This window comes from Micromys minutus (assembly GCF_963924665.1).
Source record: "Micromys minutus genome assembly, chromosome: 17".
Classification (NCBI taxonomy): domain Eukaryota; kingdom Metazoa; phylum Chordata; class Mammalia; order Rodentia; family Muridae; genus Micromys; species Micromys minutus.
Window position 1 is genome coordinate 20771688 of NC_137952.1, and position 26877 is coordinate 20798564.

At 41.2% G+C, this 26877-nt stretch overlaps 1 protein-coding gene across 2 annotated transcripts in view; it reads right to left on the reverse strand.

The window, feature by feature from the left end:
* The window catches only part of RYR3 (ryanodine receptor 3), a 523847-nt gene that overhangs the window by 31011 nt on the left and 465959 nt on the right, over positions 1 to 26877 (reverse strand). The window contains exons 68-85 of one of the 2 annotated variants that reach the window (XM_080931245.1): positions 26336 to 26423; positions 26107 to 26199; positions 21414 to 21428; positions 17450 to 17620; positions 17096 to 17155; positions 14849 to 14980; positions 14304 to 14416; positions 11092 to 11188; positions 9449 to 9555; positions 9051 to 9102; positions 8079 to 8138; positions 6770 to 6869; positions 6544 to 6623; positions 5074 to 5150; positions 2417 to 2490; positions 2135 to 2152; positions 1641 to 1721; positions 903 to 991 (exon numbers count right to left, since the gene is read on the reverse strand). In XM_080931245.1, the coding sequence (XP_080787371.1) occupies positions 903 to 991; positions 1641 to 1721; positions 2135 to 2152; positions 2417 to 2490; positions 5074 to 5150; positions 6544 to 6623; positions 6770 to 6869; positions 8079 to 8138; positions 9051 to 9102; positions 9449 to 9555; positions 11092 to 11188; positions 14304 to 14416; positions 14849 to 14980; positions 17096 to 17155; positions 17450 to 17620; positions 21414 to 21428; positions 26107 to 26199; positions 26336 to 26423 (1507 nt within the window). The remainder of the gene's footprint in view (positions 1 to 902; positions 992 to 1640; positions 1722 to 2134; positions 2153 to 2416; positions 2491 to 5073; positions 5151 to 6543; positions 6624 to 6769; positions 6870 to 8078; positions 8139 to 9050; positions 9103 to 9448; positions 9556 to 11091; positions 11189 to 14303; positions 14417 to 14848; positions 14981 to 17095; positions 17156 to 17449; positions 17621 to 21413; positions 21429 to 26106; positions 26200 to 26335; positions 26424 to 26877) is intronic. The other variant, XM_080931244.1, reaches the window with a different exon arrangement.

Genomic DNA, 26877 nt, shown 5'->3' on the forward strand with positions numbered 1-26877 from the left:
ACAATGTGAAAACATATCATATTCTTATTGCCGTAAACAGGTTTTTTTCTCATAAAACTACACTTTTTAGTCATAAGTTATTTGATCATTCTTTCTTGGACATTGTGGCTGGGTCTTCACTGACAACACCAGCCAGTATTTTACAGCATACTTTCATGGCTAAAGACATTTTACTTTGTCTCTGAACACATGTTTTCGGAATTAAAACTTCCCTTAGGTGTGAAGATATAGATTACAACTCCTTCTTTGAGAGCCAGACAATATAGACACTTTCTGACTAATGTAGGCCTAATGCATAAGTTTCCAACTTAACAATAGTATGAGAGTGACATAGATTCAGCTGAAATTGTACTTGAAATTCTGAGTATTGTTTGCTCAACTAACAATTTATGGTATGATGCTCTCATAATGGTAGGCAGGAACCATGAACCATATAGTTCAGGGTTAGCCACATAATCTTAAGAATAAACCATCAAAATGCTATAGTGCAGTGGTTCTCAGGATTCCTAATGCTGTGATGCTTTTATATAGTTCTTCATGTTGTGGGGACCCCAACCATAAGATTGTTTCCATTGCTACTTCATAACTGTAATTTTGCTATTGTTATGAATCATAGTGCAAATATCTATTTCCAATGGTCTTAGGTAGTATCTGTGAAAGGGTCATTTGACCCACAAAGGGTTGCAAACTACAGGTTGAGGACCACTGCATAGTGTAACATCTCATTTAGTTATGACATTCAGTAGCTAGGTGTATGAAATACTTCAGCTTATGGTTGATGTATCAGGATATAATTCCATTGAGGAACATCTGTATCCTGGGTCTCTATGGATCTACATAGCCACTGTTAACTTGTGTAACTGTAGATGAGACACACCACTTCCTAAGGTCCCCCAAATTACCTGCAGACGCAGAAGGTAGTCCACAGTACTAATAATGATGTTCACAGTAGTGGTGTTGCCCATCTGAGTCCTCAGGAAGTTCTGAAAGTCTGAGAGCACCAATACTGGGTCAGAACCTAGGTTTATTTCACCAAAGGATTCAGGCATGCCTCTTAGCTGAGCTTAGGAAGTGGCATACTATGTGGCTCAAGTTCTACACAGATAATATATCTGGAGCCTTACAGATCCTCCTCTCCTCTAGGCCCTACCAACCTGTTAACATCTAAAACAAGATGAGACCCAATATGTCATAGGAAAGGACTGGTGATTCTTGGGGTAGATAGCCTTTGCTGACCTAGCCTCTCTTGTTAAGGACTAGATTAATTGGTATTCTGAAATAATGTGGTGTAGAATGGCTCAGATGTTTGAATGGGAAGGATTAGAGGGTGTGAAGGAGGTGTGTCACTGGGAGTGGGCTTCCTGGCACAGTCTCTTTCTCACTTTGCCTGCTGCTTTTGGATCAGGGTGTAAAGCTCTCAACTATTGCTCTAGAACCAAACAGTCTGCTTCCCACCATGATGATCATGACGAACCCTCTCAAACAGTAAGCAAGCCCCCAAATAAGAGTTTCCTTGGTCATGGCGTCTATTTGCAGCAATAGAACAGCAGCTAGTTGGATCAAGTGGAGTCCACTGAAGTGAATGAGAGTTGTGCATACAAATGCTGTTTTCCCTTGTCCAGTCAGTTCATATCACTCACCACTGTTATGTCCTTCACAAAGCAACTGTAGGAATCTAAAGAGATCTTGTGTGAATTCATCATTCTGGAGTACCTTTTCACCTTGAAAACATAATATACACATCAGTCTTTGCTCGGCTTCTCAACAAGGTACATCTGACACGAATGACCCCCCAAATGACAGGAGGGTTTGGAAATGTACCTTTGGATTAATGTAAATAACCTCAGTTAATTGGGAGCCAAGGTTACAGAGTACACAGCCCCAACAGTAAACTGTTTAGCCCCAAGATAAATCTGTAATGAGAACAACTGAGACAATGGCAGCCGGTGGCTCACAGCCCATAATAACCCATGCTTTATAGATGGAAGACACTTCTTTAATTAAGCATCAAACTTCTGGGCTAAACTTGACATGCAGCCACCCAACCTAAGATGTGTCTGTACCGAGGCAATTAAATCTATTCTCTTAAGATTTGCACACATATTAGGAACTCAGGGAAGAGACTCACACTTACCACGCTCACGAACAATGACTGGTGATAAGAGAGAGAGAGAAAAGAGGAAAATACAAAGTAAGAAACCCATAAATACTATAACAATCTTTCTGCACATAGCTCTCGCTCCATGAATGCATCCATCTTGGATGCTGGCCTTAGCAAAGCAGCATATGAAAATGTTTTTGCTCAAATGGAGCAAATCTTTACAGATAAAAAGAAATAGCATGAAAATGCTCTGATCAGAAAGAGTTGAAATTTCAATCAGGAAGAGAATGACCTTGGCATTCATTAGTTACTTACGTGTCCCTTCTTCTGTAACCATCCCCAGACCTTCAGCTTTATTCTGCCTCTCGAATGCATTCAAATCAAGGACACTTTTAATGGACAAAAGAAGACAAGGTTCAGGGCTAACAGGTTACGCTAGGAAAATGGATTTGCAATGTCAATGTATCTACTAAGAATATTTTGCCTCATTATCATAAGTAGTACCGAGCAGCTTGGTTAAAAGCCTGAAGATCCCTGGGGTTTGTGCCAAGCACTGTCGTTTACGGACGTGATAGTTCATAGACCTTGTTATATGTATAGAGAGGTGGTGATCATTGTTCAGCTTGAATCCTTTCTTATGAATGAAAATTTGGAAAGCCTTCCCAAATTAGGAAGAAATGAGTTCTTTGCGAGATTTTGTACTCTAGTACTATCCCGAGGCTGGAAACAAGATTGCTGTAGCAGCGGAGTACTTTTAAGGAAAGCTCCTTCTGTTTTCCTAACAGTTTAACTCCTCTGATCTGAAAAGAGTCCTGGATCATAAAGTTTTGTGACGGTCTTGCTCTTCAGGAGGCATATGGGTAAACCTATGAAGACTCAAGACATTGGCCTTAATTCTGCTGCTGTTCAGAGGAGATGTTGTAAGACTAGAAAGACTTTGACACTCTTTTTCTTTCTTTTTCGGGAGTCATGATTGGGAATTTTAAACAGAAAACAGTCAAATTTCTATTTCTATATTTGTTGTTTCACTTTTCAGGTTTTAAAACAATATTTATTTTTGTGCATAAGTGCTTGCCTGCATGCATGTTTATGTCCCATGTACATGCCTAGCGCCCATGGGAATCAGATGAGGGTATGGGATCCCCTAAAACTGGAGTTGTAATTTTAAGCCACCATGGAAACTGAACCTGGGTCTCTGCAAAAGCTATAAGGGCTCTTATCCCTCCCTCCTGACATCTCTCCAGGCTCTAGTTTGCAGGTTTCCCCATTCCAGGTTATGCTATAGAAAACAGGCTTGCTTAAAAACTCCAAATTATCCTGATGTTTTGCTATTTGAATTTTGCTGCTCTAGGTTGGGAGATGGGGCAGGTGGGGGTTAACTTAGGAAAGGGCATTTGAACCTTGTTACTTTGAAGCTTTGATTTTGAATTGATGCCATACATGTCCAAATCTCATTTTAATCCCTAAACACCCATATTGAATGCTTTAATGTTTCTATTGATTAAATATTTTACAAATGTGTGCTATTTGTATAACAATCAAACCCATTAAAGTCTCTTAAAACTTCTGTGAGAAGTCATCCTGCCATTAAGCTATGCTACTTGTCCCTTTGTGCTATCCTTATAAATGAATTACAAACAAATTTAGCAGTCTCAAGTATTGTAACATATTGAGAGAACTCTTAGAGACCTAGTGGATATTTCATGAGTAACATAGAACTCAGTTTATTTGATTTTTATCATCCCTAAGTCCACAGGTGCTATTCCGCTCTGTCCTCAATGAGTCAGGCCTAGCAATATTACATTTTCTTTTTCCGAGAAACAATGAACTAATAGATTGTTAACACACACACACACACACACACACACACACACACACACACAAATAGAGCAAAGAACAAGAGATTATATTGCAGCTTGGATTGTTTCCTATTTACTCAATCAAATGAGGTTGGCAAGATTACAAAGTATACTGAAAGGATGTCCATCCTCTAAATTTTCAAATGGTAGACAACATGTTCTATCTTAACTCTTAATATTTGGAGGCAAATGAGCTAAGTAATTGTAACTTTTGTTTCTATTAGAGTGAGTTTCAGATTATTTACACTACATAGAAAGTTTAGAGGAGGGCACTGTTCTTAGAATGTTGGATCATTTTTTAAATGAGTTAGTGTGGTGGCCTTACAACTTTTGGATATTTATTCAAAAGTTGGTTCAATGATGATGGGTAGCTTATACAATTTGGAAAGATCAACTGATAATTCAGTACTTTGCTCTTTAGTCTGTATCAAAATTTGGTTCCCATGCCAGGATGGACCTCTGTCAAAATAGATGCCTCAAAGTACGTGCTTACCAAATACCCATTCAACTTCAAAGGACTGTTAAAGGAAAAGATTATAAGTTGTTTTATAGGTTTAAAGAAAACAGCCTTCACTAAGAGTGAGGTATCCCCCTTTGCCCTTCTTTATTTTACTTCACCTTTGGGGGTATCCATACTTGAAGAAAATCTTATCCTTGAGCACAGGAAACAGCCTAACATAAGGAAGGAAGGCAAGCAGGTAGGAAAGAGGGAAGGAGGGAAGGAGAAAGGGAGGAAGAAGGGAAAGAAAGAAGGTAAAGAGGGATTGAGGAAGGGAAGGAAGGGGGACAGAGGGAGAAAGAAGAAGGGAGGAGAAGTGAGGAGAAGAAAGGAAAAAGGAAAGGAGGGTAGGGTAGGGGAAGAGAGTAGAGAAACTGCAGCACTACGAAGGATGTTTGTGGCTAAGGAAGATTGATTGATACTTCTCTTTATGATTTTAATCTAATTCTGTATGCTAGGGAACAATGCCCACTTCCTTAGATTTTAAGGTAGGTGACTGCTAAATCTTCTCTACAATTCCATGTCAATCTAGCTGATTTTGTATACTTCCATCTATCCCCACTTTCTCTTGAATTGTGAATTTTTAAGAATAGTGAGTAGTTTCCTATATTTACCTGCAAGACTGCATAAGACCAGAAAGGCTTTGAAAAAATCCAGCATCTTTTTTCTCCTTTAAGTAATCTAGCATTTTCTGTAAAAGAGACACAGTTTAGAGGGAAGCAATGAGAACAGTCACAACTGATAATCTTTTTAATTCCAATGGAGAAATGGCAAATGCCCTGCCACAGAAGCATACAAAAGCATATTCTTGGTGACATATCAAAAGTACTAGTATAAGAAAATATAACCTCTACACTCAAGGCTCAGGGAGCATCTCAGAAGAGGCAAAAAGATTGTAAGAGCAAGAGGGCCATGATATCAGCTGAGAGACTGTCTTCTATTATATTGTTTAGGGAAGCTGCACCCATAACATCTCAACAATGGGTTGCCTAAACAAGGCCTGAGCAATAACACCATCAGATGACATGCCACTCTGGTGTGTGGAAACCTCAGAAGGTCTCATTCCTAGATGAAGAGCTACAATTAATGACTACAGGTATTGATGAAGGAGCATCACTCTTTCCCAAGGATGAGTCCCTTGGTAAGTTATCTAATAGTAAGTAGTCAGCTCTAAAAGCATAGTTTTGGGCCACACTGAATGGACTCCATTTACAAGGGTTATATCTATATGCTTATATGAATGCATACATGTCACAATAATTTTAAAAAAAGGTATGCACGAGTCAAACCATCTACTTGGGGACTCAGATTCTATTGTATAAAGATTCACCATTTCAGCACAGTAGAGCAAATATTTGACCTTTGTGGGCTTGTTGTTATCAGTTCTAATTCAGATACCGACTGACTAGCAGCTATCAATACTGACTGACTCATTTGTTGCTCATTGGGGGCTTGGCTATTTTATTTTGTACTCTGAGAAACTAAATACAGGGTAAGTGAGTGCTTTGTCACTGAGCTGTATCTTTGACTGTTGATTTTACGAGACAGAGGATCGCTCACTACAGAGCCCAAGCTTGCCACGAACTCAAAAATTTCCCAGCCTGATCTCAAATACTTTACTTGTGTTGCCTACTGTAACAACTTCAGCCTGCACAGCAGAACATCAGCAAATAACTGTCTAATGAACAATGAATAATTAAATGAGTAACAGGTTGTGACTTGCTGTGGTTTCTCAAGGTAAGCAGCTCACAGGCTAAAGTGCTGAAATAAATAGCAGAGGCTTCAAAAACATCCTCTGAGTACTTTTCAATTCTGCAGAAAACCTGAGGGGAAATGCAATGTTTTGTTCCTTTAAACCCAGGAACAAATACTAAACCTCTTTATTAATACACACTTGCATGCAGACTCCTGGCTATTGTTTTATCTGTGTTCCTAGCCACTCTGACATAATTGGCCACTAAGGACAAACACCAGCCAAGTAACTATGGGTAGCCTTCTTAGAGCAAGTTAAATCTCATCCTTGAGAACTGTCAAGCAGAAATACCCCAAGAACTCTTCACCATCCCCCCTTGATACTGAATTACCTGCTGCACACAAGCATTGCCTCCATTCAGAATGGCAATCCCCAGCTTCAGTGTCTCAACAACCATGGGGCTCATCTCACCTGCCGGGGTGAAGATTTGATTAGGTCACCACGGAAAGAGGAGGTACATCATACCTACTGGGCCTTCTCTTGCTACTGTGACTTAGGTCAGGGTGTGCTAACTCTGTGGCAGTTACCTAGGGTCTACCTAGAAACAGGGACGTCACCTTTGCTGGCACTTATCATCTGAAGGACCATCTCTGCAGCACCACGCTCATGCAGTCGTGCTTGCTGATACAGTGTTTTTTGCTTCTCCATCTCCTTCTCCTAGGGAAACAAGTCATATGGAAAGGTTTGGTCTCTGCCCCTCCAGTGTCCTCATCTGTACCATCTGCCCATGTTCCCCTCGAGTAAATACAACGTGGCAAAGTGAGTGGACAGTGAATCTTTAGGAGCCAACGAAAGGCAATGCACACCATTTTGGATAAAGCAAAACTCTACATTTTATTTCCAGATACAACTGAGCTTCCTCAAAGGACATACCCATAATTCACTTGCCTTTTAATGATGGGATTTCCACTCTTTATGTTGATCGGTAACAGAATGTTTCCACCTTTGATAGTATAAAGAAATCTATAATTTTTCTTTTTTAATAGTGAAGTGTAGATAAAGGATAGTTATTCAACGTGGCAATATTGGAAAGAGGAGCAGAAAGATCTAGTGAGCCTTCTCAGTCTTATTCTTCAGGGCCCTAGCATTAGGCTAACTAAGCCATGAATGGCAATGTCTGGACAGTCCATCCCTGCTGTCTCAGCTCCATTCTCTCATGCAAGGCCACCTGAAAAGCTCTAAGTCTTTCTCCTGGAGAACAGTTCTTCCTTGGCTGCCTCCAGGGCTCTCACTTTTCCATCTCCAGCATGAGATTCCTTGGAAGCCAAGGTTTAAAAGTTCTTATTTTCAATATTCTGTTATTCAGGAAACATGCTTGAAGGCCACTTGAATAAATTTGGCTGAGTGTAAGAAATGTCCATGCATTTAGACTGAAGACATGTTCTGCCACAGCTGGTTACCAGAACTGCCCACATTCACTTTTATTACATTTTGTTATATTATATTTTTGTTATTTTGCCTATCAAAGATTACAGGAACCTAAAATGGTGCACTTTTGGGAGTTTTAGGCATCTCTACTGCCTTGAAATAAAACTACTACCAACCTGTATTTATAGACTAGTATAGCTCATCCCTATGCCCCTGATTTTTTATTGTTGTTTATTTAAATTTGACCTTCTACCACCCCTATTACTACAGTATATGGGAAGTAGAACATTTTCCATTAGAACAACCTTCATTGGCAGTGGACATTGCTGATGAGCAGGTTGCCCGATGCTTGTCAGCCACACAGGCAGAGACATGGCTAGATTTGTACACGAAGATATAGCAGTACAGTGAGTCTCATAAGCAAATGGTGGTCACCATTCTGAAACCCTAACCTATAGGCAAGCAAGGGCTTTGGTTCTAATCTTTGTGAAAACTCACTTCAAATGTTTTCTCCTTGTCTTCTTCTTCTTCATCATCCTCACCACTACTCTGGCAGCTCTGAGTTCCATGGAGCAGGGAAAGGAAGAGACAGAAAACCAAGTTATAGAGGAGTCTAATGAGCCCAGCTCTTCTATGATATTTTGCAAGAGCAGGGAACAGGCAGGTTATTATTCACAGACTCGGGACCTCAGCACCTTATAAAACTGGGAACATTTTGATCATCACATGGGAACGTTATATTTTAAATGCCATTTCTGCAGTTACCAAGGGGGTTAAGAAACAAGATAGAACAGGGAGCTCACATATACAATGTGACCTGTTTCAGGCACAGATATGAATTCCCTTCTCTGGAAAAGTTGTGATGTAAATGAGAACCAAGGAATGCAAGGAGTTGCCCTTGTTAAGACAAATATCGGCCATGACAGGAAGACTGGGCTACCTAGGATGTAAAGCCTTAAGTCACCTCTGTGTCCTGGGGCCGAGATAAAACAGAACAAAGAAGTATGAGTCCGTTTGTCAACATATTTCACCTTCCTGAATGCTTTTCTATCTGAGGGAAGTTTCTTTATGTATATTGAGCATTCTCTGAAATTCTTTGTCAAACTCCTGGTGGCAATTCCTCTAGTTACTGAGGCTTCTCAAGGACATTGAAACCCCTTTTTAAATGTCTATCATGTTTTCTTTGTCTGCACATGGACCTGACCTCTTTTGATTGCTGACTGAAGATGCAGATAGTCTGTATGCCTAGGCCCATTTATCCTGAATTAGAACTGACCCCATGAATCCAGCCACCAGCAGCCACAATTTCTACAAAGTCTCAAGGGGTCACACTTCTGGTGTGTGAGCTGTGTGATGCCTAGAACCTGTCATGACCCAGTGCCAGCCCTCCTGCTCACACGACAATTTTACATGTCCAAGGAGGTCTTAAGACAGACTGTGAGAGAGTGCTAGAAACCCAGGTATATATACCTTGGCCATCATGCTGGAGTAGGAAGTGTACAATGGATCATCTTCCAATTTGCTGGAAAAAAGAGAAAATATTTAGCAAGCTATTTCTGGAGTCAACAACAACAACAATAACAACAACAACAAACCCACTAAAAACCATTCCAAGTTAAATATACCAGTGAACTAATCAGATAGTTTGGCTCAAAAAAGCTGAGTCAGCATTGCCTTGGCATGGAATTTAGAGTAAAGTTAGACTTTCAAGCTGTTCAATTTTTAGTCTGTCTTGTATTATGATGAGAAGCCTGTCCTCTATATGCGTCCTGGTGGCCATGAGCAGGGACTCTCGGTTCTGAAACTCCTCATACTGGTGGCTGAGCACCATCCCTGGCATGGGGAAAGAGCACCAGAGTGATGCTGACCTCCGCTCCGTGAGTGCGTTGCGGCTAAAATGCAGAATGATCTGGTGAAGTGGGTCTGGTTGCTTGTCTGTCTCTTCTTCTTCCTCATCTTCAGCCCTGGCAGATTTCTACACAGAGTAACACGGACAGATTTTAGGCACAGATTCCGGCAGGCACCACACAGCTACATGCGAACAAAGGGAAAGCAAAGTGCAAGGCTCAGAAAGGTATCAGACTGGAAGCAGAGGGCAAGCTCTTGACCTGATGCTTATTTCAAGGGAGGAGTCCTAAGGATGCAAGGTTGGTATAGACAGACGCATTTCCCCAGCCAAGCAAAGACACATTCCAATCTTAAATTAACTGAAATAAAAGAAAGCGAACAGCCGACTACAGGGAATGAACTAGAGAATGCCCATGCAAGTTGTGGGCACCCCAGTTCAGGAGGGAAGCCCCTACAGTCACTTTTGGAACTCAGTTCCTCTAGAAAATACATGTAATTTCTTCTGGAGAGAAGGCTAGATATGGAAGTGAGGCAATAGTCACAAATCTCGGGACGTAGGTGAGGGCCAATTGTATTATTCTAGATTTAACTTATCAAAAATAGCGTCACACTAAAATTTGCATTGGTGTACAAAGCTGCTATCTAGGAGTCCCTTCTCTGTCTTTATAGAAAGGGAATCGGCAGCTGATGTCAGTGGCAACAGTAACACTTTCTGTCCTGGCCCCTCAGAGGGTGGGGGTGGTACTTGGTGAATATGTGAACTTTACACCGGCTGTGTGAATGGTTGGCAGTGGAGAGCTTGAGCTCCCCACCAGCTTCACACCAAACGGGAAAATGGGAAAGCAAAGACAGCACCTTTCTTACCAACAGGACAATGGGAAAAGTAAGGGACTTAGAAACGAGAAGGGAAATGGGGAAGAAAGGTTTAAAAGAAAAGCAGGGAGGGAGGAGGCTAAGACACCGGATGATAGGGAAAGGCAGAAAGAGAAAGACAGGAAGAAAAGAATGAATAAAAAGCAGTACAGAGAGCAGATGAGAAACTCGAGTGACAGGGAGAAAAGTGTCGCACACTGGGAAGGGAGGGCTTACCACGAACCCCTCACCCCCAGAGACAGGATGAGGCTGTTCCTTTGTGTCTCACTTCAGGTGGTTTTAGAATATGAAGTCTGTTAGAGACAGTGCATGCCAGATTTGTGACGGACCGGCAAAGAAATGAGTGAGGTGCAGGAGAGAGGGTTTTATACAGCCATCTTTGCCAAAGCAGAGACATTGTTATGAATGTTGGGTCTTAGTAGAAGGTAAGTGGGACAGGAGGCCCTCCTGCAACAGATGGTGCTCAAAACTTAACTTGGCATGACATCCCCAAGACATAGCTGTGCAACTAAAAAAAAAAAAAAAAAAAACCAACAAAAACAACAACAACAAACAAAGTTAGTTGTTAATGACGATGGAGCTAGGGGTGTGGCCATCATTAACACCTCTAACTGAAGTTTCATCCTCTGGCTCTTAGGACCGTTGGCAACATCATCCTGAGGTTTTACACAGTTATTTCTTTTCCAATAGAGTCTCTGTGAATGCCTGACTCTCACAACAAATGCAAACACAAACACAAAAAGCAAACCCATTCACACCCATGTCTTCTCCCAGTTCATCCCATACTTACAGCCAAATCCTGTACTAGTTTCTCTTCAAAGGAATACGCCTCTGTTTCTATCCAAAATCTCTGATAGCCATGGAGGAAGAGGTTAATAGAGCGATGCCTGAGTGGAAGGGGTGAGAGGGGCAGGTCAAGAGACTTGTGGGACTTGTTATTTTAGGCTGGGTGGTTAGTGGTTAGTAAGCAGGACAGACTTTTTGTACAATTCTCATCTTCTGATTGGTCAGGGCAGTCAGTAGCTCATATTGTACCCTATAACTCATGAACACCGGAGTACCTTCTGATCACCATAGTCAGAACAGGACACAGCATCCCCATTTAGTTTTGCTGGGTCTTTATCACACTGCCATTCGAGTGAGAAATTGCTAATTTGGTCAAGTTGCAAAAAGTATTTGCTTCTGAGAGCAATTTAGTCATTCCTTTAGCTCGGTCATCTGTTCAAGTAATACAATGGAAGTCATGTTGTAGTTTAGTGTCAAACTAAATCCTTAACTGCAGCTTTCTTATCTTTCCCCAGTCAAAGAACAGCTCAGCAACGAGCTCCAGTGTTTATTCAGGAAGGCAAGAGCTGGGCATGCTGTGCCATGAGCGTGCCCTCTGTGTATCTCTGAGATTCTGACTGCTCTGCTGTCTGGCTTATGCCACTCCTATAAGCCAGGGCTGACTTCCTAGAAAATTAGTCACAGAAGCACAGCTGTGTGCTATGGCCAGTCCTGGCAAGACAGGCTGAGAATGAAGAAGAAGACAAGAGTAGCCACTAAGTGTTTTTTTGGTAGAACTGAACCTTGCTGTCTCTCATTAAAGTCTGACCAATCAGAATTTTACTTTAAGAAAGATTGTACAAATGTGTATTCTTATGGCAACATTAACTCATGGCCAAGAACTGAGGCATGTGCAAAGAATGGACGGGTGTCCTGTAGGTTCCATTACCATTAAAATTGGTATTAGTCTGTCATACTGAGTTTTTTCATTAACCTTTTCCAGCCAAACACGTTGAAAGGTGATCAGGAAGAAATTGTTAATTTTGTGTCTAGAGAAAAGCATACAGGGTTTTCTTTGAAACACCAACACCAGAGAAACAGCTTCTCTAGAATCAGATAAAGTCTTTTGTCCTTTTAGTCTGGAAGACTCTATGGAGCTTAGACAATCACAAATCAGGGAAGGTCTGCCTCCATTGTCACCTCCTCAGAGAGCCAGTTGCTACGAAACTGACCTGCTATCTTCATGTTAAAGAGGATCCCCAAGGCTTAAGAACAGCATGCCTCATTACAGAGATTTCTTAAACTCATTCTGGCACACATAGGTGTAAGAATACTGAAGGAACATCCAGATAGAAAGAGATGGTATCAACATTGTCTTAGAAAATCGTGTTTTTTGAGAGGTATAATTTCTGCCTGGTTGGCCCAACCCTCAACAGGTATTTTTAGAGCTTAGTTCTTCAAGGTGCATCCTCAGGCAGGAGGTCTGACTGAGAGGATGGCAAATGTTTTCTGGTATTTTCATCGTTTCCAAAAGACAAGTAAAAATCTTACACACCTTTACAATTTTAAACAACTATCAACCTCATTTCCCTCCCAGAACTTCAGTATCCTTTGTACCCATGGCTGACTTCCATTTTCATCTTTTCATTCATGAATCCTACTTGATTTTTCCTGTTGCTTTATTCCCCTCCAAATAAAGCAAATCTATTTTCCTGGGAGGAACCCTGTGGAGCAGGTGTATATCTCAGAAGCTATGATGGCCCCATCTTCAAAGACCCTAAACAGAAAGACTCCCTTAGTTCAAGTCTAGGTACAGAATATTCTGGATAAATGACAGCTAAGATCTACCATTTGATGAATGAGAAGTCCAAGCGGAGCATGAACCCTGGTCTTATAGTCTAAAGAAACATATTGGTGTGTAGGATTTAAAACACTTTTGTCCAAGCCAATTGTTCATGGTCAGGTGAGGCTGTCCCCAGAGACTGGGAAGTTGATGAATCAAAGCTTCTTACCCAGTCACCAACTATGTAGATTGATTATAAAGCTGCCCTCACCTACTCTCTAGTCTATTTTTGAAGAAAGACGTTGTCATATCGCTAGACATGCAGATCAAGTCTTAGTAGTGAGTACAGGCCTTGCCTCTTATTTCTATTACCACAGTGTAGCTCTGCAGTGCCCCCAAAGGTCCTGCACTGAGGACATCAGTATCTGCTTTCCCTGGGACGTGGTAGACCCTTCACGAGTTAAAGTCTAGTAGTAGGAAGCAAAGGACATACCCTTGAAGGGGCTGTTAGGACTGTGCTACTCCCTCTTTCTGCCCCCTTGCTTCTGTGAGGGGAGGAACTTCACTCTATCCCACACTCATTCCCACGATCCTCTGCCTCATGACAGACTGAAAATGCTTTCACCAAGTGAGCATGGATTGAAGCCTGGGAAACCATGATCTAAAAAAACTGTTCTTTCTTTTAACTTGATTTGCCTCAAGTGTTTTGTGGTAGTGGAAGTCTTACTAACACAGATTCCCTATGTTGACAGAAGATATACTACACGGTTTGAGAAAAAAACAAAAACAAAAACAAAAAAACAATAAACTAATCTCTCCATCAAAACTTCACATAATTTTTACTTCAAAGTACAAAAGGCCAAGATAAGCTCCCCACTAGCCTCTGGGTATCTCTAGATTCTCTTCCTTCTTTTGTTTTTAGACAAGGACTTGCTATATAGCCCAGGCTAGATTCATATTCATGATCCTCCTGCACCTCCAGAGGGTTGGGATTACAGGCATGTGCCACCACATCTGGCCACCCCCTTTGTCATCTTGATGGTAAATACACTGTAATAAAAGATTCTCAGGTTACTTTTTTTTTGCCTCTGATGAAGAATAGTAAATTTTGTCATTTCACCCAGTGCCTGAGCAGGGAAATGATGAATTGGGGCTAAGGTACTTCAGAAAACAGAGTCCTTTATGTTCTCACAAAAACCCTAGCTCAGCAAAAGCAGAGAGCCTCATTATTTGTTGGGAGGCTGTGAAGGCCCAGGACGAGGCGTCCTCACCTACCTCCGTACTTACCTTGACTGCTTAGTAGACAATGTAGTCTCCAAGGCTCCATAAGCCAAGGACCCCAATTCCGATTGTTAGGATCAAGTGTAAGGACCATAGGAGAGCTCAGCTGTAGGAGGACACTTTATACTCCTATCTTGGGCTCACCTGGCCGACAACAGTGATGGAGAACCTACCTGGGCAGATTGTAGAGGGGAGCCATCCTGAAACAGGCCACCACTGCCCGTTTCCGTTGCTTTGACAACAATTTGTGCCATACAGCCTTTTTGGACCTCAAAGGCTGTTCCACCTAAGAAGAAATCACGTGAGCAGGTACATAGCAGGCCAACTTGAGTGGCTGATTGCGTAGCTCAGACAATTAACTCTGGAATAATACTGGTTTTGCAACCGAAGTTAGCAAAAATGTCCTTATCAGTCATTCTTGTGTGACAGTCCTAGGTTTTCTTCATTTTCTCAGATGCTACTAGACATGGACTGCGGTTTTACAAATGGCAAAGAGCTGTAAAAAGTCTTTTGAACTCAAGAAGTCCTAACTAACACAGGGGAAAGCTGAAGGGGCTATATGAGGCACCAGGCAACATTTGGGGGTAATGGGGGTTAGCCTCCAGTGGCTGCCTGTTGCCTCGGGTGGTTTCCTGTAATTGAGAGCTGAGGACAGGGGAGAAGTTTCTATCCTCAAGGGCGGTCTTGCTTATACACTCTTCAGAGCAAAGACCCATACCTGCTCCAGGTGGAAGAGAGCCGCTGAAATCCGCTGTACCCGCTCTACTGTCTTTTCTGGATTAGACGGCTCTTCATTCCTCAGCACGTCCTTGTAGAGGTTCAGTTGCCATTTCACAGCTGGGTCATCAGACTGAAAGTTGAAACACATCCATGAGATGAGCCATTTCGGTGCCTCTTGGGCTAAGAAATGTGTTCAGTCCTACCAGGGTTCCATATACTAAGACTCATTTTTATTATACTTTCTTTTCTCCCTTCCTCCTCTCCTGTCCCTCCCTTATATTAAGGCAGTTACATTTTATTTATGTATATGTGTGCCTAACTCTGTAAGCACATGACACGTGTGTCTGGGTGCTTGTGAATGCTGGAAGAGGGGGACTGGAAGAGAGGACTGGAGTTACTAGTAGTTGTGAACTGTGTAATGTGGGTGCCAGGAATTGAACTTGTGACCTCTGGAAGAGCAGCAGGTGCTCTTAACCGCTGATCCATCTTTCCTGCTCCATTCCTTTCTTATAGTCTACAACACACAGATGTAATTCATGATCTTGTTCCCCATCCCTTTATTGTGTTACATTTTCAATGATTTCCATAAAAAAATCTTCCAATTTCTTGACTCTGTGTTCAGCTATGCCTACCTTGTATCTTATGCCTATAGACTAAGGTTTAAATTTTGAGAGTATGTATTTGTATAATCCTCATGCTATCTTTTGTATTTGTATTTAAATTTCTTTTTGTTAGTTCCTTATTGCATCTAGCATTTCCTTACACACTTTGAATCTTTTGAGTCTATATTGAGGAACAGTTTTATTTATTTACTTTTTGCCACCTTTTAGTAAGTAGAGACCCTCCAAGTGGTTTCACTGTTGTCTCTGAAGGAGATTCATGAGCTTCTCTGGAATGAGGTGAATTTTGTTCAAGTCTCACACCCTGTATTTATGACAGGATAGGCAACCAATCCTAAATTCCTCTTTCTTTAAAGTCATACAAACTTAAGGCATGCATCTGATTGAAGCACCCAGAGTTCTCTCCAGGAAGCTGGCTTCCCCCGTGACAGGACAAGATAGTGCAAATGTTTCTCCATCTTGTATTCTTGCTGAGGACACTTCAGTTTTAACTAGAATTTGATCTCCTTGATAAAGGATCCCACGGAAAAGTACCCAATTCTATATTCTAGGAACCAAAGGTCAAGATGTCCTAGCTAACTTCTTAGCTTCTGTTGAACTTCCGGTTTGTGTGGCACCCCCTGCAGCAAACCACTTATCTTAGCTTCTTTCCTTGCTTCAAACTGCCTGCCTTTGCAAGGCTCCCTGCAGCTGCTGAGACAGATGCCAGAACTTGGCTTTTGCCTTTGGGGGGTCACCCTGCATCAAAGTGGTCTCCAGTGAGCTCCCCGTTAGATCCCCACTGTCAAGATTTACAGCTTCTTAGTTTTTGGTAGTTACAATTTTTTTCCCTAGAGTATTTTATCTACTATTTGTTTTTTAATATATTTTTAGGAGAAAGAATCAGTACTTCTGTTTTTCCTCATTCTCATGTTAGGGCATAATGTATCTTGAAAACAGAATTATAGAATGAGAGAAATCTCATGTTGTCTTTCAATTCTCTCTCTATTTTTCTAATTTATTTACTTATTTTTTTACCCAAGACACAAATTTATTTTGTTTCAAAAACTCTCCAGAGTATGGGGGGGTTGCTAAAATGTCCTCCCTGGTGCCTCTTTCACTGTTCTACAAACATTACAGTCAATAGATTCAGAGACTTAATCCGAACACCTCCTGAGATGGTCTACTGTTCATTAGAAAGTATGACACATACTTATCAGAGGCCCCTTTACCATAGCAAAGGAAACAAACAAAAATTAGAGACATGGCTATAAAGCTCAGCTTTTTCTCTGTTTTTGCGGGTTGTTTTTTGTTTTTATTTTGTTTTGAGACAGGGCTTTTTGGAGTCCAGGCTGTTCTGAAATTTGCTCTCATAACCAACACTGGCCTTAAACGCCTGGTCCTCATGCCCTTGCCTCCCATTTGTAGCAATTAAACAGTTTTTAGAATACATCTTAAAACATGAGTGAAGTTTGGTGTGGTATACATCTGTAATCTTAGCACTCGGGAGGCTGAGGCAGCAGGGCCTCAATACTGAGGCTAGCCTCCGCTGCACAGCAAGACTGTGTCTTAATAGTCAGACAAAGCCAAATGGGAGGACTACATCCTCTAGTCAGCAGGGCAGCCCGTGAGAGATGAAGCATCACCTTCTCCTGTAGGTGCAGGTTATTCCGAAGATGTTCCTTGACTTCTTCATCAGTGTCCCTCTGTGGAAAGATGCAAAACTTTATTCCCATGGATCCCCTTGGAAATGCAACACAGGGTATAGGGGAGTATGGATGATCAGTGCACGATTTAATGGGGAACTTTCTTAGAAGAACAGGAGAGAGAAGTAAAGGAGACTTAGCACAAGCTACAGACTCCAAGACAGCTTTACAAAGTGTGTACCTTTCTATCAACCCCCACCCCTGCCCCTCGGAAGACTACCACCATAAAGGTAGAGTACCACCCACTCCCCAAGCCTTTCCTCTGCATTCAGCTGGACCACAGAGGCAGCTTACACAGCCGTATCGTGATTTTGCAAGTGAGATGAGCTCCTGGTCGCCTGGAGTACACATGTTCAGACCAATGGGCAGCATTTTCTTGAGTGCAGCCACGATGAGGGACGTCTGGATGGAATACAAGTCTCCTCGTCTCTTTGTCTTCTTCCGTTCCTGGTCCTGTCCTCCAGACTAGGAGATGATGTTGAAATAAAGAGAGGGGCTCAGTGACTCTCTGAAAGGAACTGCCTCAGCTCAGGGGTAGCTTGCTTCCTTGAGGCCCTGTCCGTACAGGTTGGGCCTTACTACATTTCAAAGAACAGTAAAAGAACAAAAACAAAAAATATGTTAAGCAAAAACAAACCAGATGGCCATTAAAGACCAGCCCAAACCCGAGCCTTCTCTTCCGTACATGCACACAAAACCACAGTAGCTAGACACACAGCACAGACATCCACAGTCTTTGTTTATTGATTCTGCACCGAAGGGACAATAGTTCCAACAAAAAGAATGCTTTTTACAATAGGTAAAGTAACTCCCACAAAGAATAGTGTCCTTCCACTGGGATACCAGTTAAAATGTGGAAGAGCATCTATCAGAACCGGTGGCCCATTTCCACGGCTGAAGCTGGTATTTGATAGCACAGGCATTCCACACAGTCTCTCCACCATGGGGCAACACAAATTCTTACAGGAAAATTGAGACCAGGACTGCTTTGGGATCTGGCTTGCTATGTGGAAAAACTATTCACAAAACAAAGGAATTCTCTAAGCCTCTGGGAGTTTTTCTAAGTTTAATTTTATTTTTAATTTTGCATATTTGCACTTAACATGTGTCTCTACGTGGGTATGTGCACATAAGTTTGGTTCCCTCAGAAGCCAGAAGAGAGTATGCTCTGCAGCTGGAGTTTCAGGAGGTGTGAGCTGCTTGACATAGGTGTTAGGAGTTGAACTAGGGTCCTGTGCAAGAGCAGCAAGTGCTCTTTAGTACTGAGTCATTATTCCAGTTGATGAGAGTTTGTTTTCCTCATGCCTTGTCATACTTTATAGAGTTCATTCAACAAAGTATTAGTGTTTTGTTTGTTTGTTTGTGATAGTGGTAGTGGTGATAGTTGCAGCTTTATCTATCTATCTATCTATCTATCTATCTATCTATCTATCTATCTATCTATCTATCTGTTTATTTTTGTTTTGAGACAGGTCTCACTATAGAGCCCATGTTGGCCTCAGACGTGTGCCATTCCCTATTTAGCCTCTCTATTCCCAGGATTATAGGTGTAAAGTACATACTTGTCTCTAAGTAATAAGTGTAAGAGAGAAATTCGTCTTGGATCACCATAGATGATGGTAGCTCCCAGACAAGCAACTGAGAACACAGCATCTACAGCACACGTGGTAGTCTGGGTGCATGAAGGAGGCAAGATGATATAGAAACCTGCTTTTTATGATTCTATGTTTGAAAGAGCAGTGCTGACCCTGCTTGATAAACTTTGCCTCAGATGAATAACCAGATGATATAAGTGAGGAGGGCTTTATGGCCTGAAATTTGTCAGGGACCATCATGACTGAATGCTGGTTTTGCTTTGTGAGTGTATCTTCTAACAGTCAGTGGTAGTACTGCTGATGACATTGAACAATTATCTCAGGGAATAATGTGTACCTATCCCCTCCCCTAGAAATGGCACCTAAGGTTTAACTCTCTTGGCCTGGGACAGAACCCATTTGTGAGATATGAGTGTCCTTTTTTACTTTTATATTTATTTTATTTTACATATGAGTATTTTGCCCAATTGTATTTGTCTGGTGCCAAAGATTTCAGAAGAGGGTATTGGATCCTCTGGATCAGATGGTTGTGAAGCACTATGTGGGTGCATGGAATTGGTCCAAGATCTTCTGCAAGAATAACACATGTTCTTAACCACCAAGCCAGTGTCAAAGCCCCAGACATGTGTATTCCAAGAGAAGAGTCAGAATTGATTCTGCCTTTGGACCAATGACTATATTCCAACATGTGAGAGAGATTCGTAATGACTAGTGACTGTTGAAAATGTGATTTCTTCCACCAGGCTACATCAGCAGCACTTTCAGCTTATATTTCTAATTATATTACCATTTTGGAAATCAGTCTGATGAAAAGAGAATTGCAGGGGCACTGTGTCCCCAGTACTCTAAAACCAGAAGTCAACCCCAGTATGCGAGTTAGGAGGCCAGTAACACACAGGAAAGGGAAGAAATGATGCAAAGGACCAGAGAGGCCTCTCATATACTGTCCGTGTCAAATGAAATACTGCAAGTCTCATGCTCACAGAGCTTCTTAGGTCTTTCTGTGTTCGTTCTACTATTGAGTGGAGAATGCAAAAGGCAAAATCTACCTGTAGACAATCACCTAAACTGTCCATTAAGGATAGAATCTGGCTGTAGGTTGATGTCAAGGCAATACATGATTGAACAGTGGAAAGGTAGGCAGGGAAAAAGTCTAGGAAAATGGAAGAGGAAAGCAAGAGGGGGAGACTCAAGAGGAGGAAGATGGAAACCGATGTGAATGTTTCTCTCAGCACATCTCTAGCTTGATGAGGTTTTCATGATTATTTCTAAGGGTTTCTATGGGTCTACTTATCTCATACAGATGGACAGTTTATATCTTTGTCCACTGGTTGTAACCTTATTGTGTAGAGGGTTTATGGATTGAGAATTTAACATATAAACCTCTTTGATAAGTTAATAGATGTGGAGCCATGTTTGTACCGGGCAGTGGAGGAGAGTGAGTAAAACAACATGCTGGAGAGGTTGTAGGCCACCCAGGACAGAAGCAGCAAGGTCAGGAGGAATGAACTGCATGGGAAGTGAACTGAGTAGAAGGGGCGGCTTGCAGATTGTGTGTTAGTGTCCAGGTGCCCGGTTCTGCACTAGAGCGGTGTCCACTGAGTGAGACCACAGTGCCAATAACAACAAAACCACTTTTTAATATTTACCACTACATCTGGCTATACACATATAAACTACATGGTATTATATATGTATAAATGTAAACAACAATACATATTACATAGGTAAATATGCCAAATGTAACTGTGGGTTTTATATATAATCTAGATGATTTCTCAGTTATTTTCTCCTTAATTTTGCTAATATCATATTCTAATCATAACTGCTACATGTATGATTTCAATATTCTTGAAACATAACTAGAGTATTTCTAGTCTTCAGAACAAGTCTGAAATATTTCAGGAATGAAAACAGGATGCTCAGAGATCATATTTTTTTGAGGACACACAGAAAGAAAGCAACTGAGACATCACACAGCCACAATTATATGTGGTCAAGGCTCCATTTTCCTTTTCTTCAAACTGCATGCGAACTGGCTTTTACATGTCTCCCCTTTTCCAACATGTATTTTGGGTCAGAGGGTTTGAAACAATACCATTAGAGACTTATTATTGAAGGAGAGAAATTTCTATACAATAAACTTCAGGAACAATTGGAAAGTTACTGCATCATGTGTATCTTTTGTGCATAAATCATAACATTATCTGCTGATTTCAAACTTGAGTTTAGTCCTTGGGAGACTCTCTTTGAATCAGGGAAGATTAAATCAGAGGCGGAACATGTGTAATATGAAAGGCCTAGGGTCACTAACAAATTAGAAATCTGAACCTGGTATCATGACAGAAAAGTAAGGCTCTGAAGCTCCTGAGCCCTGCCAGGCCTAACTCTGGCAGTATGGTAGCTACCAAACTAACAGAGCAGATATCTAGAAAAGGGATCAGAGACAGCAAGGATATCTTGCTTAAGAGGTTTGCCTGACTTTTCCATTCCAGGGGTACACAGACCTACGTTCACTCTGAAAGGTAGTTGCCTTCCCAGGGGACCCACAGGTTGGAAAATCCACCTGTACCACCCCCATGGTGATCACAGCACAGAGGGGGACAGAGTCTAAGTCCACTAATATTAGGACAAAAAAGACACATCATGCATTTGACCTGTACCTTTACTTGCATGGCCTGTGTGGGAAGACAAAGGGAAAGAAACAAGGAGAAGTGTCAGTCAGTTAAAGCAGGGATTCAAGGCATCAGGCAGCATGTTATTCACAGCTTCTTAGGCCCAGTTGCTCAGTCAGCACAACAGAAACTCAACACTTCATGTAAGCAAAGCATGAAGGCTGATGTGAGGTTAGGATGTAGGTTAATTTGCCTGTAGAGAATTTATATATATAACTGTGTCAAACATTTCCAGCTTGGGAGGAAGTTATCTCAGAGGCCAGTCTTCCAGTGTCTATGTTTTATAGACTTCACCCACAGTAGCTACTCACAGAAACTCTTGGTATCTACATTGTCTCTTCTTCTACTTCCTTTAACCACACTGGGCTGCAGACAATTGAAATGTACCCAAAGACTTCAAGTTTTAATTTCTTATGCTCACCACATTATCATCTCCAGCAGAACAGAGAACCAAGTTAAAGGCAATACCTGTCGAGGTCATTTGGCTCATTTGATTTACAAAACATTATTAACCTAATGTGCTATTTTACCATTTTTCTTTTTTATATTTAATTTTCTTTCATTCAATATATTTTGATCCTATCCTTTGCTTTCCCCCAATTCCTCCCAGAGCCTCTTCACCTCCCTACCTGCCAAACTTTATGTTCTTTCTCTCTCTTAAAAAATAATCTGAAACTAAAATTAAACCAAGTTTCTTAAAATCATGCACAGAAACAAAACAAATCACATGAAACAAAACCTGAAGTCATTTTTAGGTTGGCTATTTGCAACTGACAAAAATACATTTTAAAAATTACTTGAAGAGTAGGGATGTACATAGCTTACACAGAGCCCTAGTTTCTATCCAAAGTACTGAAATCAAAGGAACAAAACAAAGCAAACAACAATGACAACAAAGACTTTTGGGCTGGGCATGATGATGTACACTTTTAATATCAGTGCTGGAGGCTGAGGCAAATAAAGGAAGAGTTCAAGGACAGCCTGGCCTGCATGGTAGAATCTGAGGTTTGCCCACACTACATAGTATGACTCTATCTCTAAATAGAGTGAGTGAGTGAGTAAGTGAGGGAAGGAGGCAGAGGGAGATAAAGAGAGAAGGATGGGTGGGGCTCCTGTAATCCTGTCCAGAAAAACTTGGGATTACTCCACAACCTATACAACAGAGCCTCTTGAGTCTTACACTGCAACTTTTAGACATGCTTTATGATCAAGCAAGTGACTTTATATGTATATCTTAAGGGGACAAACAACCCCAAACCAGACTTTGAAGTTGCCATGTTTTTCTGAGATGTGGGAGTTTGATGAAGGTACATTGCCTGGTGTTATCTGTGCAAATAGAGTGCAGGGGGCTCACATAAGGCTTTGATAAAAGGCAAACTTTTATTATGGGACATTGTTACATCACAGAGACTGCAAGTGAAGTGAATGTAAGTCAGATCAACATGAAATGTTAGAGGAAAGGATTTCTGGAAATCAGTTTGAGAAATGATGTGCATGTGGGTGGAAGAACAGGAATAGCATGCGAAAGAGAGATCATAAGAAAAGGGGAGAGAAAGGAGGGAAGGGAGAAAGATTAGAGGAAAAATGGTAGGTGTGTGTATAAAAGAGGGACAGAGGTAATAATTTAAAGAAAGAGGGAGAGAGGGGGAGGGAAGGAAGGAAGGAAAAGAGAGGGAGAGAGAGAGAGAGTACATGAATGTGAGGTCCTTCAAAAATTTAAGAGCAAAAGAAACAGAAGGATGCAGAGCAAAGAAGTGAAAGAGAATTGGTGTGTGTGTGTGTGTGTGTGTGTGTGTGTGTGTGTGTGTGTGTGTGTGTGTGTGTGTTGGGGGGAGCACATGTACATTGAACAAAACTCATGCATAATTTTTTGTGCTCTTGATTCAAATATACCTTCACAAGACAATTCCTGTTCTTTTTCAACCCACTAAAAACCACACCCTAATTCTTGTGTTTCAGTGGTTTACCTTAGTGTTTATAATATTGGTCAAGGACTGGCTTAACACTTCTTTGGTTAAATGCCTTCTAACTTACCATTCCCCTCCAAGGAAGCTGCTGCTGAATCACCAGAAAACAAAGTACATTTAAAAACAAAACTGAGCCAAAATATTTGCTCAGCTAGTCACATCAGCTAAATATATATTCACAAACTTGTGCTTTATAAACAAAATATACAATGAGCTTTCAAATAAATCGGTTAGCAAATAATATATCTTTGAAGGGATCTTAGAATAACTGGGTGTGAACAGCATGGCCCACTGTATATTTTTTGTGTTTCTTGCCTTCAGGCATGACTTGTGTAGTGTGTGGCATGCAGCATTCACAGATGGATACCTCCACCAAGACTTCCATATGCACCAAAGGCCACTTCATTTATACAGCATAAGTGCAACTAAGAACAGAGACAAATGCAAGGAATGGTGACAAGCACCCATTCAGATAATGTAGCAGAGAACATTTCATTGAACAGACAGAAGAAAGGGCAAGAGGGAGTCAATTGATATGGAAAAAAATCCCCTCCTTGGCTTCCTATAGATAGTTCTCTATCCTCAGATACCAGAAATGGCTATTTATTGGAGGCAATTTGTCTGTCTTAAAGCATTCATCAAATGATATTCTAACAGCTGCTGTTGAAAACTGACTTTTAACCAGACTCTTGGATTTTAAGCTCAACCCCATTATACAGATTGGAAAGCTGGACTCCAAGAAATTAAGTGAATGAAACAAAGCCCTAGTTGGCACCTCAGCTACTGGTGTTTTTCTTTTTATTTCTGTCTTTTTTTTCCCTACTATTTTCTCTGTCCTGGGAAATAGGATTGGTGTGAATTCAAAATGCTCAGAAATAATTGGCATAGAGACTCAGTGGAAATGAAGCAGTTTGTTCCTAAATGTGACTCTTTCCAAGAGGGAAATATCCATGTCTTGAACGAGAACATTCTCTGGACAGGCAAATGCCCCCTTTGCTCATTCAGCCTCATGAATGAATAGAATGTTGTGTTAACTTTTTAATGGATGAGTTGTGAAATGAGTTTCTATTGTTTCATTCATTTCTAAACTGAAAGACCATGAAGATCCATTCATCACCAGAGAACTCAGATGGCTTTCCCCATTCCTGCCCACCAGGGATCTTAATCCTTATATCAGATAGTCATGGATGGTAACTGAGTCATTCCTGAGCCAGAGGATCTACCCATTGTAAAAGCATGATATCTAACTGGGATTTACTGACTTTCTGTAGGAAATCTGGGTTAAAGGTCAGCTTGTGATGGCCACAAGAGGACCCTTGCAAAGGTATCTTAGATAAGCTGTAGTCTGGGAAACTTGGGCTTGTGGTCCTCAAGTGAGCATCTGTGTCTATCAACAGGTAAATGAAAAAAGAATGTGGAAAATCAGGCAAGTATATCTAAAGCACCAAAGGAAACACCATAAAATTGCTTGTGGCCAGGGTTTACTGTCAATTTTATTTGACAGCACATATTCAAAGTGTACGTGAGTGTGTACTGGAATGTAGATTGTAAGCTCTACAGTCAAATTTTGAATCCTGGAAAAAGTGCTTATGTTAAAACAAATGAAAGACCAAAGTGGCAGTGCTGAGTGGCTGCAGGTGACTGGAACCAGCTGCCCTAACTGTTATAGCCTCGGATATTCAAATTGTCATTGTGGTATCATGACAGGTTCTTTCCTGCTATGCCAAGACATTGGTTGTCCATCCCAAATGGTTACTAGAAAGGTGCTCAAGGGCATCACTACAAGTCCCAGATTCCCATCTTGCTGGACCCACGTTTCACTTCGCAGGGGGTCCTTATGCATACTCCACCTTCATTTTCCTCACAGACAGCATCATGCCAGCCATGAGACAGCTGTCTCTCAGCCATTACAGGCTATTTACACTTGACATACAAGCCAAACTTCCCTGAGGAACAGTTCTCAGTGAAACAGGGTCACTGAGTAAGCCACAATGCCAGTAACAAGACATCACATTTAAGGAGGCTTGGCTTTTGTATGTGCAACTGAAGAAGCGTGGCTAGCAACTCTCTCCAGTCAAGACAACAAAGCTTCATTGTATAGAGCTAACTGAGAATGAGATGCAAGTTGACTTTCCCTCCCCTAGGTTAGCTTCTTTCCAAACCAGTAGAGTGGCAAACATCTCCTGTAGCGATACGGACAGACATTTGGTTTTTTTGAGGGCAAATGTCATGGGAAAATGAACATAGGCATTAAGAGGTCAGCACATCTGGAATAAAACAGATGCTGGCATCTCTAACAGAAAAAGCCAGGGTACATGCCAAGGAGGTATAAAGGCAAGGTCATTTCCTCCCGACCCATCAGAAGGTTGCTTTGCTTTTGTGCTTTTGCAGTGTGGCTGTACTGGACACACATCTATTTTGAAGCCATTCACAGCAGTGTCTGTTTGGGGACCTCTCAAATGCCTTGGGCAAGTCTTGAGACTTAAAATGTTTTGATATACAAGCACCCATTTATTCACAAAGCATGATGACTGCTGTTCAACAGGAGCGTCTTCTTCTGGTACATTGCTTGTGAAACAGCAGGAGATGCTGCTGGTTAAATGGTGGAACCTAAATTGCTTGTGTTACTTAAGCCCCACAGAATAGGACATAGATCCAAGACATGGCTGAGGTAAAGACTGAAGCATCCTTGAGACAGAATTCTAAAAACTTACTTTTGACATCTTGCTTTTGCTGTCTCCAGTTAAAAATGCCAAGTTATTAATTTCATTTTGAATCACAAAATTTTGCTCTTCCCTCTTGAAGTTCTAGACCAGGGCAGGGTAGAGGAAGATTATGGGGGAAAAAAAGAAACAAAAAACAAACAAAAAAGCATTAGAAGAAAGCCTTTCCAGATATATACCTGTCAAAACCATTCTAAATCCAGAGCCCAGGTGTCCTTACGTGAGATTTACACCACAGAATGAAGACCTCAGCCACCATGCGGAAGAGCTGGTCAGAATCAGTATCCGGGCTTTTGAGCCAGTTAGATCTGCATTACAAAGCAAGGGAATAGGTGTAGGAGATTCAGTAGCCATGAAAATGGTCACTCTCCACAAGTAACAGCAGTATATATTTAGTCAGGTGAAACTGCATTACCATACAAAGACAGTAAGTCTCATACATTTAGGTATAGGTTCAGAATTGGGATAAGTATAATTTATACTTTTGTCAAAGTTTTCAAGAATTGTCTCAGCAAAACAATTGTCAGACACCAACATTTCAAAACCATCATTGTTGCTTTATTCCTTTTGTAAGTACATTGTTAAACCATAAGTTTAGAAACAGACTATCCCAGATGCCTTACTGTGGAGAGGTGAATAATTCTAGCCAGCCCATGACAACAATGGTCATTACGGCAGCCAGTCCTGCCTTTGCTATTAGAAAGCCTTCGAAAATTTGAGCTTCAAAAACATGTCATGTCATACCTTTGACTCTGAAAGCCA